Consider the following 23745-nt stretch of genomic DNA (forward strand, 5'->3'; position numbering starts at 1 on the left):
AGAGAGGAAGAGAGGGAGAAAGAGAGGGAGAGAAACATCAATGTGTGGTTGCCTCTTGTGTGCTCCGTACTGGGGACCTGACCTGAAACCCAGGCATGTGCCCTGACTGGGAATTGAACCAGCGACCTTTGGTTTGCAGGCTAGCACTCAATCCACTGAGCCACACCAGTCAGGGCTCCAGGAATATTTATATGAATGTCTTAGTAGTAGTAGTCTTTGGGTGTCAGGATTATGGAAGAAAGTACCTTTTGTCTTTTCTTTTTGATTCCAGAGAGAAAGGGGAGGGGGAGCAGAGAGAGAGAGAGAGAGAGACAGAGACAGAGGCAGAGAAAGAGACACACAGAGGAACACATTGATATGAAAGAAACATCATTCAGCTGCCTCCCAAATGTGCCCTGACCAGGGGCTGAACCTGCAACTGAGGTATGTAACCTGACTAGGAATTGAACCTGCAATCTTTCAGTTTACAGGACAATGCTCCAGCCAACTGAACCACACCAGCCAGGGTGAGATCACCTTTTTTTCTTCTATTATCTTTAAAAAGTTTTTTTAATGAATAGATTTTGGCCCTGCCCCGACCAGTGTGGCTCAGTTGGTTGGGAATTATTCTGCAGAACAAAAGGTCATGGGTTCGATTCTCTGTGAACAGAATGTATATGCTTGGGTTGCAGGTTCAGTTCCCGGTCTGGGCTGTACAAGGAGCAACCAATTGATGTTTCTCTTCCCATTTTTCTCCCTCCCTTCCTCTCTCTCTAAAAATAAATACAATCTTAAAAAAATAGGCTCTAGCTGGTATGGTTCAGATGATTGGAGCATCATCCTGTAAATTGAAAGGTCACAGGTTTGAATATTGGTTAGGGCACACGCCTAGGTTGTAGGTTTGTACCCTGTTGGGGCATGTTCGAGTGGTGGCCAATTGATGTTTCTCTCACATCAAGGTTTCTCTCTCTCCTTTCCTCTCACTCTAAAAGCAATGAAAAAAAAAAGTCCTCAGATGAGGATAGAAAAAATTAATACTTTTTTCAAAGTAGTTTCAGGTATACAGAAAATTAAGCAGACAGTACAGAGAGTTCCCATATATCCCATCTCCTTACTTCCAGTTTCCTTTGTTATTAACATTTTACATCAGTGTGGTATATTTGATGGATCAACACTCACACATTATTAACTGCGGTCCATAGTCTATGTTAGGGTCCACTGTGGTTACACAGGTCTATGGTTTTTACAAATGCACAGTATCATGGATCCCTTTATTGTAAAATACAGAATAGATTCATTGCCCTAAAAATCTGTGCTACACCTACCTATTCATCCCTCTCTTCATTCTTCCCGTGACTACTGGTCTTTTCACTGTCCACAGTCACAATGCCATGAAGTTAGATTACAGTTTGTAACATTTTCAGACTGGCTTCTTTCAGTAAGCAATATCCATTTAAAGTTCTCCATGTCTTTTTGTGGTTTGATAGCTCATGTCTTTTTATTGGTAAATACTATTCCACTGTCTGGACCTATCAGTTGTTTTTATCCATTCACTTTTTGAAGGACACTTGGTTGATTCCAGTTTTAGGCAATTACAAAAAGGCTGCTGCAAACATTTGTGTGCACGTTTTTGTGTGGACACAGGTTTTCAACTGACTTTGGTAAATACACAGGAGAACAATTTCAGGATCATATGATAATACTATATTTAGCTTTGTAAAAAACTGCAAAACTGCCTTCCAAAATGGCTCCACCTTTTGCATCCCCAATAATGAGAGTTCCCGTTGCCCCACATCCTCACCTGTGTTTGGTGTTGCCTGGGTTTTGACAAGCCATTCTAATAGGTATGTGGTGGTATCTCACTTTTGTTTTCTTTTCCCTAATGACATATCTGAGCATCTTTTCATATGCTTGTTTGACACCTGTGTGTCTTGTTTGGTGAGACATATGTTCAAGTCTCTGACCCATTTTAAAATTTAGTTGTTTTAAGTGTTATTTGTATATTTGGGATACAAATCCTCTATCAGGAAAGTGTTTTACAAATATTTTCTCCCAGTCTGTGGTTTATCATTTCAGTTTCTTCACAGTGTTTTTCACTGAGCAGAAGTTTTTCATTTTAATGAAATCCTATTTATCAACTTTTTTCTTTCATGGATTGCATTTCTGGTATTACATCTAAAAAGTCATTGCCAAACTCAGTCACCTAGATTTTTCTGTTATTTTCTGTTTAGTTTCAGTTCTGCATTTTACTTTATGTCGCTGACCCATTCTGAGTTAATTTTTATGAAAGGTGTAGCTTTCATAAAAAGGTCAGTGTCTGTATTTACTTTTTGGCACGTGGGTATCCTGTTTTTCCAGTACCATTTGCTGAACAGACTATTCTTTGCCCCTTTGTCAAAGATCAGTTGGCCTTATGTGTGTGGGTCTATTTCTGAGCTCTCTATTCTGTTCCATTTAACCGTTTGTCTGTTCTTTGGCCAATACCACGCTATCTTGATTATAACAGCTTTACAGTCTTAAAGTTGGGTGGTGTTAAGTTCTCCAACTTTGTTCTTCTTTAATATCGTGTTGGCTATTCTAGGTATTATGTTTTTCTGTGTAAACTTTACAGTTTGTCAATACCCACAAAATATCATGGGATTTTGATTGAAATTATATTGATTTATAGATCAAGTTGGGAAGAATTGACATGAAAATCATATTGAGTCTTCCTCTCTATGGACATGAACTACTTATTTACATCTTCTTTTATCTCTCATCAAAGTTTTATATTTTGCTAATATAGATATTGTGTGTACATATTTTGTTAGATTTATTCCTAAGTCCTTTTCTTGGGTGCTAATATAAATGGTATTGTTTTTAACTTCAAATTTAAATTGTTCATTGTTGTTACATAGGAAAACAATGGACTTTTCTGTCTTAACCTTGTATGCTTGATGTAATCACTTATAAACAGTTCTAATTTACTGTTAGTTCCTTGAGATTTTCTACATAATCGTGTCATTGGCAAGCAAAGACAGTTTTAGTTCTTCCTTCTTAATCTCTATAATTTCCCTTCTTATCTTACTGCTTTAGCGAGAATTTCCAGTATGATACTGAATGGGAGTGATAAGAGAGGACATTCTTATCTCATACATGATTTTCAGGGGGGCATCTAGTTTCTCTCCATTATGTATGGTGGTAGTTACTCTCTTTAAGTAGTTACTCCATACTTAATGGAGTTGTTTGTAGTTATTCTTTATAAAGTTGAAGTTGTTCTTTATAAAGCCGAATCAGTCTGCTTTACTCCTGTTGGCTGAGTTTCTTTTTTTAAATCATGGATTTAAAAAATTCACATCTGGATTTGGTCAAATCATTTTCTTGCATCTACTTATATAATCATATGATCTTTCTTTTTTAAGCCTGTGGATTACATTACTTTTCAAGTACTTGAACCAGCCTTACATCACTGAAATAAATCCCACTTGGTCATAGTGTGCACTTTTTCTATACTTTGTTGGATCCAATTAGCTGACATTTTATTTAAGATTTTTACATTTATTTTTTATTTATTTATTTATTTATCTATCTATCTTTCGAGGGGAAGGAGAGAGGGAGAGAAACATCAATGTACGGTTGCCTTTCCTGCGTCCCCTGCTGGGAGTTGGCCTGCAGGGAACCAGCCTGCAACCCAGGCATGTACCCTGACTGGGAATCGAACTGCGATCCTCTGGTTCGCAGGCCTGTGCTCAATCCACTGAGCTACACCAGCCAGGGCCACACTTTCTTTATCCATGTATCTGTCAATGGACACCCAGGCTGTTTCCAAATCTTTACTACTGTGAATAGAGCTGCAATGCAATAAAAATGGAAGTATAGGAATCTCCATACTGTTTTCCATAGTGACTGTACCAATTTACATTCCTACCAATAGTGCAAAAGGGTCCTTTCTTCTTCACATCCTTGTTATCTCATCTTTTTGATAATAGCCATCCTAACATGTGAGGTGATAAATTATTGATTTAACATTTCCTTATTTTCTTTGTTTTAAAAAGATTTTATTTTGGGAGGGAGAGAAAAATTGATGTGCATGAGAAACAACAGTCGCCTCTCAAATGCACCCAACTGGGGACCCGGCAACCTGGGCATGTATGCTGACTGGGAATTGAGCCAGCAGCCTTTCACTTCACAGGCTAGTGCTCAATCCACTGAGCCACACCAGCCAGGGTTCCTTCTTTTCTAACATATGAATTGAATCCCGTAAATTTCCCTCCAAGCACCATTTTCTCTGCATCCCACACATTTTGATCGGTTCAATTTTAACTTTCATTTAGCAAAAAATATCTAAAAATTTCTCTGGAGACTTCTTTGGCTCTGTATTACTTAGAAGTGTGTTGTTTGATCTCCATGTATTTTGGGATTTTTTCAGTTATCCTTCTGTTACCGATTTCTAGTTTAATTCTACTGTAGTCTGAGAGTATACTTTATCTGATTTCTATTCTTGTAAATTTACTGAAGTATGTTTTATGGTCCAGAACGTAGTCTATATTGCTGAACATTTCATGTGAGCTTGAGAAGAATGTGTATTCTGTTGTTGTTTGATGAAGTATTTTATAAATATTAATTAGATCCAGTCAATTGATGGTGCCGTTCAAGTATATTCTTACTCATTTTCTGCTGCTGTAATTTGTCAGTTACTATAAGGGGGTGCTGAATTCTCCAGCTATGATAGATTTTTCCATTTCTCCTTACAGTTCTATCAATTTTTGGCTCACTTATTTTGATGCTATTGTGAGATGATCACACATTAAAGATTAGTATATCTTCTTGTAGAACTGACCTATTGATTTTATAGAGAGGAAGGGGGGAAGGGTAGGGGAGAGAGAGGAAGAGACTGATTTGTTGTTTCAATTATTTACATGTGACTTCCACCAAGATGGAGGCATAGGTGGAAACACTGTGCCTTCTCCCACAACCAAGTTTGAACACAACAAAGTTTTGGAGAACTAGGACACACCCAAAGACCAGAAAACGGAATTATACGGAAGTCCAACAACTACGAACTGTTCAACGGGGATGGTAAGAGAGGCGGAGCNTCTGGGGCAAGAACTGAAGCAACAGACTCCAGAATCTCTATGCTGAGTCATCTCCCACACTGCAGAAGCCATCTTTCTCAGGCAGAGTATTCTCCTCCAAGTGGCTTCAGCCTAGGGAAAGCAAGGCCCCACCTAAAGGAATTACTCTGCCCCACCCTGTGGTGCTTAAGCTGGCTGCTGATTACAGATTCTGGCTATATCACTGATTAGTTTAATGACTAAGGCAAAAAATACAAAGCAGCAGCCAAAATGGGAAGACAAAGAAATAGACCTTAAACGAAAGAAAAAGAGAATCAGAAGTAGTACTAGATAAAATGGAGGCAAGCAATTTATTAGAAAGTTTAGAGTAAAGATTATAAGGATACTCAGCAGCATGAAAAACGACATAGAAACCATAAAAATGGACTAGTCAGAAAAAAGAATACAATATCTGAAATAAATACTACACTGGAAGGAATAAATAGTAGGTCAGATGAAGCACAGGATCGAATCAGTGATCTGGAAGACAAGGTAGAAAAAACACACCCAGGCAGAACTCCCCCCCCCCCCAAAAAAAAGGAATCATAAAAAATATAAAAGAGCTTAAGAAACATTTTAGTGTGACAATAGCCACATTATGGTAATACCAGAAGGTGAAGAGAGTGAGCAAGGGATCAAGAATCTATCTGAAGACCTACAGCCAAGATTGCTTTATCCAGCAAAACTTTCATTTAGAATGGAAGGACAGATAAAGTGCTTCTCAGATAAGGTCAAGTTCAAGGAGTTCATCATCACCAAGCCCTTATTATATGAAACGCTAAAGGGACTTATATAAGAAAAAGAAGATGAAAAATATTAACAGTGAAAGGACAGCAAACACACAGTTATTAACAACCACACCTAAAACAAAAGCAAACCAAGAGGACAGCTAGATCAGGAGTGGAACCATAGAAATGAAGAACACACGGAGGGTTAGCAACAGGGGGGTGGGAGGGGGAGAAAGGGGGAGAAGGCACAGAAAATAGCATAGATGGTAGGTAGAAAATAGATAGGGGGAGGGCGAGAATAGTGGGGGAAATATAGAATCTAAAGAACTTGAGACACGTGGTTATAAACTAAGGGGGGGAGAATGGTGTGGGAGGGAGTGTGCGGATGGAGGGGATTGAAGGGGGGGAATAGAACAACTGTAATGGTATAATCAATAAAATATATTAAAAAAATTATTTACACGTTCATTGGTTGATTCTTGCATGTGTCCTGACTAGGGATTGAACTTACAATCTTGGCATATAGGGATGATGCTCTAACCAACTGAGTAACCCATCCAGTGCCATGAATGTATGTATCACATTTTCTTTATCCATTAGTCTGTTGATGAACATGAGTTATTCCCAACTTTTGGTTACTGTGAATAGTACTGCTATGAACACTGCTGTACAAGTAGCTGTTGGAGGCTATGTTTTCAATTCTTTTGGGGATACAGCTAGCTCATTTTAATTTATTCTTGAGTGAACTTTGGTAGTTTGTATCTTTCAAGGAATTAGTCCATTTCATTTATGTTATTGAATTTATTGGCATATAACTGTTCACAATATTCCCTTATCACCTCATTTAATGTCTTTAAAATTTGTTGTCACCTTCCTCAATCTTGATATTGGTAATTTTTGTCTCCTTTTTTTCCTTGATCATCTGGACAGATTTCAATTTTATTTTTCTTTCCAAAGAAACAGCTTTTGGTTTCACTGATTTTCTCTTCAGTTTTTCTATATTCTATTTCACTGATTTATGCTCTGATCTTTATTTCCTTTCTTTTGCTTACTTTAGGTATCATTTGCTCTTCTTCTTCTTTTTGGTTTCTTTTTTTTAAACAATTTTTTAAAAAAATATTTTATTTATCTTTAGAGGGGAAGGGAAGGAGAGAGGGAGAGAAACATCAATGTATGGTTGCTTCTCGTGCATGCCCTGCTGGGAACTGACCCCTGCCAGGAACTGACCCCTGCCAGGAACTGGCCTGCAACCCAGGCATGTGCCCTGACTGGGAATCGAACCGCAATCATCTGGTTCGCAGGCCCGCGTTCTTTTTGGTTTCTTAAGGTAGAAGCGGAGATCACTCATTTGAAACCTTTCTTCTCTTCAAAGACAGGCATTTAGTGCTAAATATTGCTTCTAAGTAAGCATTAGCTGCATTCCACAAACTTTGATATGTTGTGCTTTCATTTTTATTGTTGAAAACATTTTCTAATTTTCTTGTGGTTTTTCTTCCTTTGTCCAGTAAGTTGTATGGAAGTATGTGATTTAATTTCCAAAATTTTGGTGGATTTTCCAGGTAACTTTTTATTATTGATTTGTAATTCATTTGTGATCTTCTAAAAAAGATTATTTCACCTTTGTGTTCAAAAGATATTTTCACTGGTATAGAATTCTAGGTTGATAGTTTTTTATAAAGTATTCTTTTTTTCTCCTACTATCTTCTGGCTTACACAGCTTCCAAGAGATACATTGATCTGTTACCTCTTGCATGACCCCAACCAGGGACCTGGCCTGCAACCCAGACATGTGCCCCGACTGGTAATCAAACCTGCAACCTTTCAGTTCACAATCCCTTTCAGTGGATTGTCCCTCAATCCACTGAGCCACATCAGCCAGGGCTTATCCTTGTCATTTGTCCTTTGTATGTAATATGTCTTCTATTTCCCCTAGTTGCTTTTAAGTGAGAGTTTTTTTTTAAATCACTGGTTTTAAGCAATTTCTTAATGATATGCCTTGGTATAGTGCCCCCGCCCGGCCATATCTTGTGCTTGAGGCCCACTGAGCATCTTGATCTGCAGTCATCCTTGTCATTTTATTCGGAATCTGCCACTCCATGCCAGGCCACTGCCACCACCACTCCCTGCATAGATGCCTATTATCAAATTTGTTCAGGTTTGCCAATAAGATTGGTTAAAAAATGTTATCCTAGCATAATTTTAATTTGTATTTCTCAAGTGAAGCCAGGCATTTTAATTGTTTATGTCATCTATATCCATTATTCTGTAAACTGCCTAGTTATAGCTTTTGTTCAATTTTTGTGCTGCTTTACCAATAATTTCTATATCACTCCACCTTTTCTAAAGTGAGCATGCATTTTTGGGGCAGTAAGATACAACATAAAGGTATTTTAATAAAAAAATGCTTTGAGCTCTGACTGGTGTGGCTCAGTGGACTGAGTGCTGGCCTGTGAACCAGAAGGTCACCAGTTTGATTCCCAGTCATGGCACATGCCTGGGTTCTGGGCCAGGTTCCCTGCTGGGGGCACGCAGGAGGCAAATGATTAATGTTTCTCTCCCTTTCTTTCTCCTTCCCTTCCCCCTCTCTAAAAATAAATAAAAATCTAAAAAAATTTTTTAATACTTTAAAAAATCCATATATTACTTGGTATCAGAAAAACATTTATAGTCCATGGTAGCTAGTATTTTATTATAGCTTCTCAGGGGGCTATTTTCATTTTTCTTTGTGGTGAAACCTCCATAGCTAACTGGGAGTATATGAGTTTGAAAGCCTGAGAGTCGCTTTGGCTGCCTATTATTTGACCAGGGCCTTGGAAAAACCACAAACTGTCATATCTGTAGAGAGATTTGCAGCTCCATCATAGTCATCACTTCACCGAATCTTCCAATGGCCATGGAGGCTCATAGGTCATTGACAACGATCCTCATTTTATAGCTTTTGAACCTGAGGCTTGGAAAGGTAAAGTGATTTTATCATATGGATGCTTAGATTTAGAAGTTACCTTAAAAATGACCTTGTTCTGTGTATTCGGGGTCTTATAATCATTAAATAGGGCAAAACTCTGGGCTGAACCCAAGTGCTCATTCTCAATGCAGCAATCAAAGTGAGGATCCCTATCAATCCCAGAGGTCAAGGGAGGGTGATCAGCTTCTCTTCCTTAGGGGACTGCAGGCCACGCCCATGACAGGGCCCTGACAGGGCTGACACAGTGGGAGTGCTGAAGGCTAGGGTCTATCTGTGCTCACCTTTGGCAGCAGTCAGCATGGTGGAGGCCAGTTCACACTGCTGTGATTCCAAGTGTCCAAGTGTGAACCAGCGAGGGTAACGGCTGGGCACCACAGACACCACATGGTGAGGGTGGGAAGTGTCGCCTGGAGAAATTGAGTTTTCTAAAACAGGTAACCTAGAAGACCCAGGGAGAGTCATTAGCTACCATTCAGATCCTTGACATTCTGAGTTGTCTTAGAAAAGCTTATTTTTGCAGGGTAATAAATGAGTAGGAAATGGTTAACTAAGAACTTTGAAGATTTTAAAATCTCGGGTACTGTTCTCTATATGAAGTGAGTGCTTGGGTACTTGTAGAAATCAAGCTGAACAGTCACTGTAATGGATATGAAAGGCAGTTCAAGAGCCTTAAGATTATTTTTTAAGTATAAGAAATACATGCCAAGGAGTCCTGAGCAGCTCTTTTCTGATTGAGATGAGAAGCTCCCTCAACCTTATGGTCTAACTAAAAAGTCTTCTGTACGGTCTGCTGCATCCTTGAGGTCCACCTGCTTGAACCAAGGATCCTATTCTAGTTTGGGAACAAGGTGCCCAGAGCTCATTGTTCTCACGTCTTGGCACAGAAAGACTTAGTTCTGTCTCCCCTGTATATCTGGTGATCTGTTCCTGGGAACCATGACTCAGTTGAACTATGGAAGGGTTCAAACCCCTTCCCAGGGTGTCTAACTGGCCCCAGAACAGAAATACTAAGGTCATGGGTACTCCATATCTACTAAAAACTGAGGGGCTTCCTCAGATGACCCACCAAGAGTATAGCCAGGGAGCCAAGTGGGTCACCAGCAACGCATCCCAGATAGAAATTCTAGATCAGATGAAAATGCCTAAGCCATTTTAGGGCAGGCTTGGTAGCAGGTCCAGTGGAATAGACAAAGAAGGAAAGTGATACAAGTGAGATAAACAAAGAAAAAGAGCATCAGAGACTTGTGCTTTGATGGAGGCAACTGGGCTGGGAAAGGGCTACCCACCTCATGGCACGTAAGGCTAATTTGTAAGACAGGTCTGGATCATGAGGCAGCAGAGCTGAGAACAAATACTTGGCAAAGGTATGCATGGGAACACTCTCTCGGTGAATGACTTCTCCCAGACCACTGAAGGGGCCTCCTGTAGGAAGAAGATAAGCCAGACAGTCATTTATCTGCATGCTTCTATTGGCCAGCCTAGACTTGAGCCCTAGGATCCCACACATGTTTGCTAGCCATGGGAACCTTCAGCACACTTTAATGCCAAAAATGTTTCTGTACCCATGCTCTATTATTACAGAGGGTCCCCCAGAGTCATAGGTTAAAGACACTGTGACGAAAGCCCCTTCTCTACTTACCTTCCAGGAGTAAGATGCACTGTTTCTGCAGTGTTTGCACTAATGCATCGTCCAGCTGCAGCTCCTGGAGTCGACTCAGGAGCTGCTCCTCATTACGGCACACCTTGTCCTGTGCGTAGAGGCCTTCAGGCATCACCCTCTGTTGACCCATCCCCATCAGAGCAACTTCCAAGGCCAGTGACAGGTAGGACTCACTGCTGTTTGGGCAGCCTGCTGCCATGGGTACATGCTGGTACACAGGGGGTCTGCTTTCATTCACATCTGAGGGCAACAGGTCACCAGATTCCTTAAGTCGGGCCCCATGGATTCATCTGCTTGTCTCTCCCTCCCACTTTGGAATTCAGCTTGGTCAACAGTTATAACAGGGAAGCTGAGTCAGAATCCCATAGCAGTAAGGAAAATATACTGAAAAAAGTTTACACAGAGCCACAAAGACTCCCAGCTCCTTCCTAATATATGTTTGGGCCAGTTGAAGATGGGGAAATATAAAAATCTTGTACCAATCTTTTGATAGCACATTATGTAATACCATAATTATTTGTTTTTGTGTCTGTCTCTTTCACTAGAGTGTGAGCATCTTAAAGGCAAGAGACTTATTCTCTAGCTATTTCCAGGGTCTGGTGTACTGAAGGAGTTAAGTATATGTCAGTGGTGAATAAATCCCAAGTGCAACCTCAGGCTTTGCAGATGTGTCACCGTGCGGATGAAACAGACCAAAGATTGTGGCTCCCGTTTAAGGGATACAAAGAGGATAAGGGCAGCCCTAGCTTGGATGGGGCCGCCCCTTGTATCTCCACCAAGATAAATCTGACTCCACCCATCTAAGCTATTACTTTTATAACACAACGTCTATGTTATTATTACTTTATATGGTCCACCTCTGGGTTCAAAGTTTCAGGAATAAAGCACAGATTTAAAAGTCAGAGTCTTGGTTTGTTTCCTTTTCCCTTTCATTCACCTGGTAGGTATTTATAGAAGACTATTAAATGGGAGGTATTACACTAAGTGCTGGGATCATGAAGATAAGTCAGTCATAATTTCTACTTTTGAGGTCCTGACAGCCTAATAAGAGATATTCACTTGTAAACAAAGTGAAATGCAGTGTGCTAAATACTATAATAGGTGTAGATGTACAATATAGTAATGGCATAAATGAGAGAAGAACCAATTTTATCTCTAGTCCTTGCTACTTTGAGAGTCTATTGAGTTACTTCTCTTCTATTTCTCATTTATAAAATTGGTACACAACCATCATGAGAAAGAAAGGAAACATGAGAATATTATACAATTGCAAGGGATACACACACTCTTGATAGAAGCAAGGTTTTTCCCACTTCCAGACTGCTCCAAGGATGTGGCCTCTGACTCCTGAAGTATCTCTACCCTTTGCTTCCCTTGGATCACACTCTTCAGAGATTCATGGGAAGTAAAAGGAGCAAAGGAAGGTGGCAAGGTAAAATGTGAGAGTAGGAGGGAGCTAGTTCACAGGGTGGGAAAGAAAGGTAAGAAAGAGAGGAAGACTAAGGAAGGTAGGTACAGTTTCGATGAGAAAAAAAAGCTACAGGAAGGGTAGAATAGATGTGGCAGGGAGGAGAGTGTTACCATGGATAATTCCGGCTTGCCTCAGGCTGACCCCCATACCTGACACTTCCAGATAGCTATCATCATTCAGGCGACAGGCCTCAGTTAAAGTAAGAAAGAGGCAGCCAATAGGATCCAGGGGGTGGCCCACCCAGCCTTCCAGGTTTGTGATGGTTGTGGTTCCTCTTTGCAACAGTTCTGGAAACAAGCAAGTCAAAGTTTTAGAGAGTAATGGAGACACATGGCTGTCTATCCCTGCCTGGGTCTCCATGATCATAGTCTCTTTCAGGACTTGGCCCTGAGACTCAGAGAAAGTTTCCCTCATTGTCTTGCCTTGGGTTGATAGGACTGGTCATAGGCTTTTCAGCCAGCTACAAGGACTTGTGGTCTACAGTTAGGTTATCTGCTGGCACAACATAAGTAGATACAGCTTTACAGTTTTAAAAGGGTCTCCTCATGTCAGGTCTTAGTGGGCCTTCCAACTGTCCTCTGAGGGAGGCATGCTGGCATTATTATTCCCATTTTATAGACAAAGATTCACAGAGGTAAAGTGAGGCATTCCACATAACAGACAGAATGATCTGGAATCCACTAGACTCTGCCACACCATGAAACTTAGTGAAAATTAAGTATTACCCCTGGCAGTCCCCGAGGATCCTCATCAGCCATCACCTAAGGAGTTAAGATGGCTCCGAAGAGCCTAAGAGTTAGTATGTCTCCTAATCATTGTACCTTTCTTCTGATGCTTGTAGATTTCCAGCTGCCGTTGTTGCTGCAATCTCAGAGTATTGATAATGGCCACGGTGAGTCTGAGGGCCTCTTTTGGATAACCATGGGAACGCAAGGCATCAACTCGAGCACAGGCTGTAGGCACATGTTCTACCAGGAGAAAACATTTTGGTTGAGTTATCTTTTCAAATCAGGAAGATTTGTGCTTGAGAAAGAGAGTTTGTGCCCTGTTCAGTTCCTCTAATTCAACCTGACATCTATGGTGTACCAGAAACTATATTTTATCTTTTAAGGATATAAAGTTGAGTAAGTCACAAGCATTACCTTTAAAGAGCTGCCTTGAAACCTCAGGATGCAGAGTAGAAAGGGACACACAACTAGGATAATGAAATGTTGTACCTCTTTGTGAACATGCACTATTAGAACTCAGTAGACATAGCAACTAACTCCTGAAAGGGAGAGACCTCATTCATTTATTAATCCTACATTTTCTGAGAACTTGTCATATTCCAGGTAGTATATGGGTAAACAAAGTACAAAGACAAATAAGAAATGGTCAGTTCCTTCAAAAAGCTAAAAAATGTTACACAAACAGACCATATAAAACAGTAAAAAAGAAATGATATAATAGAAATATATACATAGAGAAAATAATATTTGAGCTGCACTTTGTTGGACAAGTAAGATTTTAAATAGGTAGAGAATCAAAGAAAAGGCATTCCTGGTAAAGGGAATACACAAGCAAAGGCATATTAGTAAAAGTATAAAAAGTATTTACATAGCATCTTCAGAGTATGACAAATAGTTCTGTGTAGGGGGTTGGCTATATGGCTAGAGATAGCCTGGAAAGGGAGAATCTGGAATGTAAAGAGCTTCGAATGCCGTACTAAGGAGTTTGGGTTTATCTTAGAGATAATGGAGGATTACTAAAGGCTATAATGGGCAAATGATTATAATGAGATTTATGGTTTATTTCATGATTTTTTTTAGATGTGGTATAGGTAAACATGGTACTCGCATCCTTCTACAATCACACAAAATGTCAACTAAACTACAGAACAATCACCATTCAGAACCACCTAAAACTGAGCTGAATGAAAGATTAACAACTAGAAAACTGAAAAAGAAGCCACATGAGACTGGTAGGAAGGGTGGAAATGTGGAACAGACTGGTCCCACACCCAAGTGTGTCAGACAAAAATCGGGAGGTATATTTTGGTTGTAGAGGTCTCCTGAGGAGCAAGGGATTTCAGGCCCAAACCAGCTTCTCCCAGCCCAGGGTTTCAGTGCTGGGAAAAGAAGTCCCCATAACGTCTGGCTGCAAAAATCAGCATGAAATGGAAGCTACCGAAGTCCCAGGTGGTTCCTCTTAAAGGGCCCATGAGTAGACTAACTTGGACTCAAGTTAACTTAGCTCCCTCTGAGCTCCAGTGTGTGGACAGCAGCTTGAAAGGAACCAGAGACATAGGGGGAGAAAATAAATTGTCCAGCATCAGGGGAAGAGCTAGGAGGCAGCTTTCTCCCAGAGGGAAGTGCTGGCAGAGGCCACTGTTCCTTTTCTGAGCCCTCTCCCCAGAGAACTGGCAGGTGGGGGCCATCTCTGAGACTCCATCAACCTGGCTCACATTGTTTGCCCTACCCTGGTGATTCCCTGAGACCCTGGCACACCCAATTTATGGTCCCACCTCAGCTGCCTCCAATAGCTTTTCGATGCAAATGGAAAAACCTCCCAAAAGGGCCCCTGAGCCAGCACACCCAGTAGACAGCTTCAGACCACATTGAAGCACCACCTAACCACTTCCACAAGTGACATACTCAAGGGGTGGACTCTGCAGCAACCAGAGTCCTGCTGAAGTAAGTCCAGCTCTGTGGGGTAGGTCCCAGCACAGATCACCCTCCACAGTGGTTGGAGGTCAGTGGACAGAGCCAGTCCTTGCAGCTGCTCAGCCTCAGGGTAAATGCCTCCCACTGATGTTCTAACAGCAATCAAGGCTCAACTTAAAGAGGATGGTGTACACAGCCCAAATAGAGGGGCACACCTGGAGTGCACAGCTTGAGTGAGTGAGGAGGCTCTGTCAGTGGACCCTATAGGATACCTTCTGTATTAGGCCACACTATCAAATCCAGGAGGTGTAGCAACTCTACCTGATACATAGAAACAAACACAGGGAGGCTGCCAAAATGAGGAGATAAAGAAACACATCTTAAATGAAAGAACAGAACAAAGCTCCAGAAAAAGAACTAATCAAAATGATAATAAGCAATCTATCAGATGTAGAGTTCAAAACACTAGTTAATAAGGGTGCTCAAGGAACTTAGTGAGGACCTCAACAGTATAAAAGAGATCCAGCCAGAAATGAAGAATATAATAATTGAAATAAAGAACAATTTACAAGGAAACAACAGTAGAGTGGATGAAGCTGAGAATAAGATCAATGATTTGGAACATAAGGAAGCAAAAACAACCAATCAGAACAGAAAAAAAAATGAGGATAGTGTAAGGAGCCTGTGAAACAACTTCAAGTATTCCAAAATCCACATCATGGTGATGCCTGAAAGAGAAGAGAGAGAGCAAGAAATTGGAAATCTATTTTAAAAAATAATGACAGAAAACTTTCTTAACCTGGTAAAGGAAATAGACATACAAATCAAGAAAGTGTAGAGAGTCCCAAACAACATGAACCCAAAGAGGCCCACATCAAGACACATCATAATTAAAATGTAAAAGTTAAAGAGAGAATTTTAAAAGCAGAAAGAGAAAAAACAGATAGTTATTTACGAGGGAGCTCCTATAAGACTGTCAGCTGATTTCTGAACATAAACTTTGCAGGCCAGAAGGTATTGGCAAGAATTATTCAAAGTGATGAAAAAAGCAAGGACCTACAACCAAGGTTACTCTACCCAGCAAAGCCATTATTTAGAATCAAAGGATGGATAAAGAGTTTCCCAAATAAGAAAAAGCTAAAGGAGTTCATCACCACAAAGCCAGTATTATATGAAATGTTAAAGGGACTTACGGAAGAAACAAAACAGATCAGACTTCTGGCCAAGATGGAGGTGTAGGTGGAAACACTGTACCTCCTCGTACAACCAAGTTTAAGGACAACAAAGATTTAGAGTTAAAAACACAACCAAAACAGACAGAAAATTGAACTGTATGGAAGTCCAACAACAAGGAACCATTCATCCAGACCGGTAAGAGGGGTAGAGTCGGCAGCTGGCAGAGAGGGGTTGTGGCAGGAAAAAGCAGCAGGAGGGACCCGGGCACATAGGCAGCAGCTGGCAGATCCCAGGCATGGGGTGGCAATGGGAATACTTAGTGAGGGTGCAAGGTGGCTGGCTGACTGCAGTCACACATTCGCACGCAGATAAACCAGGCAAAGGAACAAGAGGTGAGACAGACCGTGCAACCAAGGGCTCTAGTGATAGGAATTAAAGCCTAAAAGCACCGACTGGAGAAACTTTCGGGGATTGAGGTGCCGGGAGAGGCTCCCAGGCTCACGGGAGAATTCGCTGGAGAGACCCACAGGGTCTTAGAACATACACAAGCCCACACACCCGGGAACCAGCACCAGAAGGGCCCAATTTGCTTGTGGGAAGCGGCAGAGGGGACCAGAATTTGAGAGAGAGAGAGAGAGAGAGTGGAACAAACACCATTGCTCCCTTTCTGACCCTGCCCCCACATACAGCATCACAACCCAGCCACTGGGTTGCCCTGCCCTGGTGAACACCTACGGCTCCGGCTCTCACTATGTAACAGGCATGACCAGACCAAAACATTATGGCTCAAACAGAAAATAGCTCAAAGTCCCAGAGCCAATACTTCTAAGTGACCAAGAGATATCCAACCTATCAGATGCACAATTCAGAACACTGGTGATCAGGATGCTCACAGAATTGGTTGGTTTTAATTGCAAATTAGATGAAAAAATGAAGGCTACACTAAGTGAAATGAAGCAAAAAGCACCAGGTAATTTGTGTCAAACATAGTGCCTTTTCAGCAAGACATCATTTCAAAGCTGATTATAATTTGCTCAGTAAATGTTGACTAAGAGAGCCTGTGAACGGATGTCTAATAGTTTTGGTATTACTCTTTGAGTACTACCTTTCAACTCCCAAAATTTAGGATACAGAATATAAATTCCTCTATTTGAGATTATTGTACCTCAGTTGAGTACATATGTCAAAGGCTTAGGCTTCACATAAGTACTGAGGCCCAAGTCAAGGCCCCAAAGATTTGCAAGAAGACTGTCCAAATTGTACTTGTGTCTGGTACCAATGCAGATGTCTCATTCGAGCCCAGAGTTGAAATTGGGCTCCAAAAGTCTTAGAGTAGAGGAGTGGTACACTTACCAAGCCACAGTGGCTGGCCTTGGGAATTAAAGAGCAGTCTCTCACTTTCCTGCTGACAGGCAGGAGCTACATATACATCACTGTTAATTATTCGCTGTAGGTGGCTGTCTTGCCAATGCAATTCACGGCCCTCGATGGCTCTAGTAAACACTGTTCGTCTTGGTCTGGGTAAGGAGTCTGGGGAAAGAAAGAAATGCAGCAGTTCAATGATAGGCGATCTGATGCTCCAAATCCTGCCTTCTTCAGGGTGGGAGGGTGGGTTGGTGAGAGCAGCCACTCTGCCTGAGTGTTTGTTGTGATACTTGTTTATTGGGCAGCTTTTAGTGCATCTCTGCCCTCTATGGGAAGATCTTTCCTACAGAGATCTATGGCTGCCTTTGTGCTTCTTACAGAAAACCAGTATCTCCTAGGACCCAGAGCCACATTGAAGAGAGGAGGAACAGTGGTGTTCCGCTGCTCAATTACGAGGATACAAACTGCATCTATAGAAGCCAGAGGAAGAGAGAAGTAGTTAGGTAATTAATCTAGTCAATCCAGAGCCTGTCCCATTTACAGCACAGCCCTTATCAGACGGAGGGCTTCCATGAAATTCATATTAAAAGCTGGGGAAAAAAAAGAGCTGAAGCCCTGTGTATGCTGGTATCTTTACCACACTGATAACTGTGGGCTTACAGCCTTGTTCTCCAATAAGAAAATCTGATGCTGACAAAAGACTAATTAACTTCTTTTCCCATTAGAGTCTTACCATGCCATTTTTTCCCCAGAAAAAAAGCTGCAGGAAAATCATAACAACAGACAAGTGAGGCTCAATTCTTAAGAATGGTGGGTAGAAAGATCAAGTAGAAGGTACACTGTCATAAACTGTAGCTATAGGAAGACTCATGGAAATGACATTTAAGGAAATATAAAAAAGCGTAAAAGAGTATTTAACTAGCTCTCTGCCAAATTAAGGGCAGTTGAAACTATTTTAGGATAAAGAACTGAAGTACTGTACAGATGTTTCCAGAGATGCCTAAATAAAGTGAGCATCTACTGACTGTATGCAAAATAATTGGGAGGGAAAGTCAGAAGATTCAGACTGAACATGAAAGAAATTAACATATTCATCCACTAAGCAAAAGTCCTTGGAATCTAATCATCTCTTCAGAATTTGATACATTTCACAGAGTATGGGCTCAGAGAATTAAATGAGAATAGCAGTGACAGTATTTACTGAAATTGCTTCTCCTTCATGTTGTCCCTCAGTAGAAGCACAAGGATCCTTCTATTGCCTGCAGTCTAAGCCCCTGTCCTGCTGAAGAGACTCCACTGTGGATCTGTTGAGCCCACAGTAGGGATTAGGTTCCCCATATGTTTTATAATTCATTAAGTTAGCAAAAACTGAGTGCCTACCACATAGAATAAACTGTTCTAGGTGCTGAAGATACACAAAGTCCCTGCCTTTATGGATCTTTACCTTCAAATGGGAAGAGGTGTATAAATAAATATATATCAGATGGTTATAAATACTATAGAAAATACGAGAGCAGAGTTATGGAGAAAGGCAAGATGGTGTTAGGTGGGAATAATTGTTTTGTATAGACTGGCCGCATCTGAGCAGAGACCTGAAGGAACTAAAGGCAGGACATGACTAAGGGAAGAGCATTCCAGGCAAAAGGAACATCAAGTGCTGAGATCCTAAGGTGATTAAATATCTGGAGGGTTTGCGGACAGCAAAGAGGCCAGTGTACTTGGAATGGAATGAGCAAGCCAGGAAATTACAGGAGATCAGGCCAGATAGACACTAGGGAGCCAGATCATGAGGGCGTTGCAGGCCATGAGTGACAAATGACTTTGGCTTTCTGAGTAAGACGAGAAGCCACTGGAGGGCTTTGAGCTGTTGAAGGTATATGATGTAACTTGCATTTTAAAAGGCTGACTGGAAGCAGTATTGAGAACAGACTATAAGGCAGAAGGGCAGATGCAAGAGGAGCTATCAGGAGGCTGAAATATGATGAAATATGTGATTTGTGAAATATGATGGTAACTCGGCCAGAGTAATAAACAGTGGCGGTGAGACAGTAGAGGGATTCTTGATATATTCTGAAAGTAGAGGCAACAGGATTTGCTCATGGGTTAGATCTGAGAGAAAAAGGGAAAATTCAAGTGAGACTCCAAGGTTTTTAAGACACACTTACCATGTTAGAGACAGGGAAGACTGCAGGAAGAGCAGGTTGGGGTGGGGGTTGAGGGATTTAGAAATCCTACTGAATGGCCATATAAGGAGAGAAAATGAAAGGCAATTGAACATAAAGTCTGGAGATGAGAGAAAAACTCTAAGCAGTAGGTATAAATTTGGAAATTGTTAGTATATTGATGATTATTAAAACAATGTAATGATGGTGGATAAAAATTCCGGAGGGAAATCTCAGGAGCAAGGAGTCCCAGCTACACACCAGGGCCTCCAGAGTTCCAGTGCCAGGTACATAAAGCCCCATAACTACTGGCTGCAAAAATCAGCGGGGATTGAGTTGGTGGAAGAAACTTCTGGAGTCCCAAGCAGTTCCTCTTAAAGAACCCACACATGGACTTACTCTGACTCACTCCCTCTGAGCTTCAGCAGTAGGGAGGGGAACAGCTTGAAAGGTACCAGTGGTAGACAGGGAAAAACTGAAGTGTCAGGCACCAAGGTGAGAGCTGGGGGACAGCTTTCTCCCAGATAGAAAGTCAGGCAGAGGCCACCGTTCCTTTTCTGAATCATCTCTCTACAGGGCCGCAAAGCCAGCAGGCAGGTGCCATATGTGAGATTCATCAATCTGGCTAACACTGTTTGCCCACCTTGGAGATCCCCTGCGACTCTGACCCACCCAACTTACAGGCCCACGCAAGCTGTTAACAGTGACTTTTCCATGTGAATGGCTGGTGTTGGCTAATGCTTCACATCTTCCTAAATCCAATCAAACAAGCAATAGCCAGACTCAGTGTGCCCCTAGCCCCTATTCCTCTTACTAAGTGGCCTCAGGCCCAGCACTAGCAGCAGTGAGCCTAGATTCACAGCTTGGCTTCTCCTGGAAACATCCAAGCCCAGCACAAGTAACAGCCATCTCAGATTGCTTTATAGCTCATGAATGGGTGGCTCTGGGTAAAACACAGGTCGTGGCTAACACTGACCTGCACCACCTAATAAATCCAAGAGCCTGCACACTCAGTGGACAGCTACAGGCCACATCTGAGCACCACTACCCTGCCCACAGCTGATCCTCCATGGTGGTTGTAGGTTGGTGGTCAGAAGTCACAGCCAGGCCTTGAAGCTGACTGGCCTGGGTAAATCCCTCCCATTGATCTGTCAAAACAACCAAGGCTCAACTCTAAGAGGAGGGTGTATTCAACCCAAATGGAGGGTGCACCTTGAGTATCCAACTTGGGGGCTAGGGGAGGCTTTGCCACTGGGCCCTATAGGACACCTACTATATTAGGCCATGCCAATGAGAAAAGGAGTCATAGCAGCTCTACCTAATACATAGGAACAAACACAGGGAGGCTGCCAAAATGAGGAGACAAAGAAACATGGCCTAAATGAAAGAATAGATCAAAACTCCAGAAAAAGAACTAAACAAAATGGACATAAGCAATCTATCAGATGCAGGGTTTTAAAACACTGGTTATAAGGATGCTTAAAGAACTTGGTGAGTACCTCAACAGCATAAAAAATATCCAGTCAGTAAGGAAGGATACACTAAGTGAAATAAAGAACAATTTATAGGGAAACAACAGTAGAGTGGATGAAGCTGAGAATCAAATCAACGATTTGGAACATAGGGAAGCAAAAAACAACCAATCAGAACAAGAAGAAAAAGGAATCCAAAAAAATCAAGGATAGTGTAAACAGCCTCTGGGACAACTTCAAGCATTCCAACATTTGCATCATAGGGGTGCCAGAAGGAAAAGAGAAGGGGTAAGAAATTGGATATCTACTTGAACAAATAATGAAGGAAAATGTCCCTAAATTGGTGAAGGAAATAGACATGCAAGTCCAGGAAACACAGAGAGTCCCAATTAAGTTGGATCCAAAGAGGACCACACCAAGACACATCATAATTAAAATGCCAAGTGTTGGCCCTGGCTGGTGTAGCTCAGTGGATTGATCACGGCCTGTGAACTAAAGGATCGTGGTTCAATTCCCAGTCGGGGCACATGCCTGGGTTGCAGGCCAGTTGCCAGCAGGGGACTCATGAGAGGCAACCAAACATTAATATTTCCCTCTCTCCTTTCCTTACCCTCTAAAGATAAATAAATAAAATCTTAAAAAAATAAATAAAATGCCAAGTGTTAAAGATAAAGAGAGAATCTTAAAAGTAGCAAGAGAAAAGCAGTTAGTTACTTACAGGGGAATTCCCATAAAAATTTCAGCTGATTTCCCAAAAGAAACTTGGCAGACTACAAGGGACTGGCAAGAAATATTCAAATCACAGTGACTGTGATTCAAAGTGATGAAAAGCAAGGCTTTATAGCCATGATTGTTCTACCCAGCAAAGATGTCATTTAGAATTGAAGGGCAGATAAAGAGCTTCCCAGATAAGAAAAAAATAAAGGAATTCATCATCACCAAACCATTATTGCAGAAATGTTAAAGGAACTTATTTAAGATAAAGACTATGCAAATTATGAACAATAAAATGGCAAAAAATACATATCTATCAACAATTGAATCTAAAAAAAACAAACAGCACACAAGAAGAACAGAGATAGCATCATGGATATGGAGAGGGTTTTGATGTTTGCCACATGGGAGGGACATGTGGGGGAATGGGTGAGAGGTGAGGGAATTAAGAAGTACAAATTGGTAGTTACAGAATAGCCACTGGATGTAAAGTACAGTATAGGAAATGGAATACCAAAGAGCTTATTCGCATGACCAATACACATGAACAAAGGTGTGGGTATTGCCTGAGGGAATTGGGAGTGCTGGGTGGAGAGGGGCATGGGGGAAAAATTGGGACAACTGTAATAGCATAATCAGTAAAATATAATTAAAAAATAAAACAAGGCAATGAAATAAGTACAGAAGGAAAAGAAAAGTGGTTTGATGACTGAGCCCTGGGCACTCTAGCATATTGGGGGGGTGGGAGGAGATAGTAAAAAAGACTGAGGAGGTGCTCACTTTGGCAGTACATGTACTAACACTAGAACGATAGGGAAAAGGTTAGCATGGCCACTGAATGAGGATGACACGCAAACTCATGAAGCGTTCCATATTAAAAAAAAGACTGAGGAGGAGGAGCCAATGAAATAAGAGGAAAACCAAGAGAGAGTAGTGTCTTGTAAATAATATGAAAAAGGTATTTCCAGGAATCAGAGATCAATTGTGACAAATATTGCTTATCAGTCAAGTAAAATTATGACTGGGAATCAACCAGCAGGTTTAGCAATGGTTAACGTTAGTGACCAGTACAAGAGCTGTTTTAGTAGTGGGGGGATGGTAGCCTGACTAGAGTTAGTTCAAGAGAGATTAAGAACAGAAGAGATAGAGATGGTAAATACATACCATTTGAAAAATATTTTTTCTTAATTCTACCACTATTTCTACTACCTCAGAAAAACAGGTAGGTAGCCAGAGAGGCATGTGGGGCCACAAGTATTTTTTGTTTTATTTTGGGAGGAAAGATAAAACAATGCATTTGTATGCTCACAGAAATAATCCACACAAAAAAATCCACAAAAATTTGTAATGCAGGAGAGAGAGGAAAGAATTATGGAATGATATCTTGGATAAAAAAGAAGGAATAGGATCATTAAAAATAGTAGAAGAAGCACAGTAGATTGGCATAGACTGAGGCATATGTGGTGATATAATTTTGGCAATTCTGTTCTGATTGCTTCTATATTCTCAGTGAATAAGAAGCTAGATTATCAGTGAGGAAAGAGAGGAATATAAAGTTTTCGTGAAAAGATGGTAGAAAACAGAAATTTAGAAGAGTGAAACAAGGCATAGACTAGAGAAAGGCACTACATATCCGCTTGAGATTAGTGGTCCTAAACTTAAAATAAGATCACTTATCATGGTTGTATTTCTCTCTACCATGTTTAGCTGTGCAGGTGTGAGCACTGAGTAATTAGACAGTTAGACTGAACTACCACCATTAGGAGAGTAACATGAATGTAACAGAGGAAGAGGGGGCACTGAGCACGTATGCAAGGGAATAATTATAATGATGCACCAAGGAATCTAATCTGGATAGGGAGGGAAACGAAGCTGCAAGAGAATGAGAGAGTAATAGGATCAAAATTCCTAGTGGGTCAAAGAATTACCAGAAAGGAAAACTAAAGCAAAAAAGCTAGTAAAGACTGGTGGTGGTAATTAGAGCTGCTTTAAATTGAGATTATGAAGAAAGAGAAAGTTATTGGTAATAACAAGATTTAGGGTATATGTTGGGACTGTATGGCTAGTCATGTTGGAAGATGAATCTATTAAAAGAGAGGAAGTTAAAGAACTGAGAGGCTAGAATACTGGAAGGATCATCTATGTGGCGACTGAAATCATTAAGGATTGTGATATAAGTAATGATAGGGAGTAGTGTTGTGAGTCAATAGCCAAAAATCTTCAGGGAACTAGGAACTGACCCAGAGGTCTACAAATGGCCCAAACCAGAATATTAACAGACAGTATATTTTGATGATATACACTTTAAAACCGGGGGC

General features: G+C 41.0%; 1 protein-coding gene and 1 non-coding gene across 2 annotated transcripts in view; one reads left to right on the forward strand and one right to left on the reverse strand.

Annotated features, from left to right (window-relative positions):
- The window catches only part of ZSWIM5 (zinc finger SWIM-type containing 5), a 122559-nt gene that overhangs the window by 5475 nt on the left and 93339 nt on the right, over positions 1–23745 (reverse strand). The window contains exons 6-11 of the mRNA XM_037069627.1: positions 17068–17244; positions 12718–12864; positions 12046–12183; positions 10405–10665; positions 10052–10187; positions 9047–9204 (exon numbers count right to left, since the gene is read on the reverse strand). Coding sequence (XP_036925522.1) covers positions 9047–9204; positions 10052–10187; positions 10405–10665; positions 12046–12183; positions 12718–12864; positions 17068–17244 — 1017 coding nt within the window. The remainder of the gene's footprint in view (positions 1–9046; positions 9205–10051; positions 10188–10404; positions 10666–12045; positions 12184–12717; positions 12865–17067; positions 17245–23745) is intronic.
- Positions 22200–22306, forward strand: LOC119003393 (U6 spliceosomal RNA). Its single transcript, XR_005069954.1, has one exon. It is a non-coding gene; the product is annotated as a U6 spliceosomal RNA (small nuclear RNA).

The sequence above is a fragment of the Sturnira hondurensis genome, unplaced genomic scaffold (genome assembly GCF_014824575.4).
Source record: "Sturnira hondurensis isolate 20B ecotype Veracruz unplaced genomic scaffold, ASM1482457v3 Scaffold0018725, whole genome shotgun sequence".
In the NCBI taxonomy this organism is placed as follows: domain Eukaryota; kingdom Metazoa; phylum Chordata; class Mammalia; order Chiroptera; family Phyllostomidae; genus Sturnira; species Sturnira hondurensis.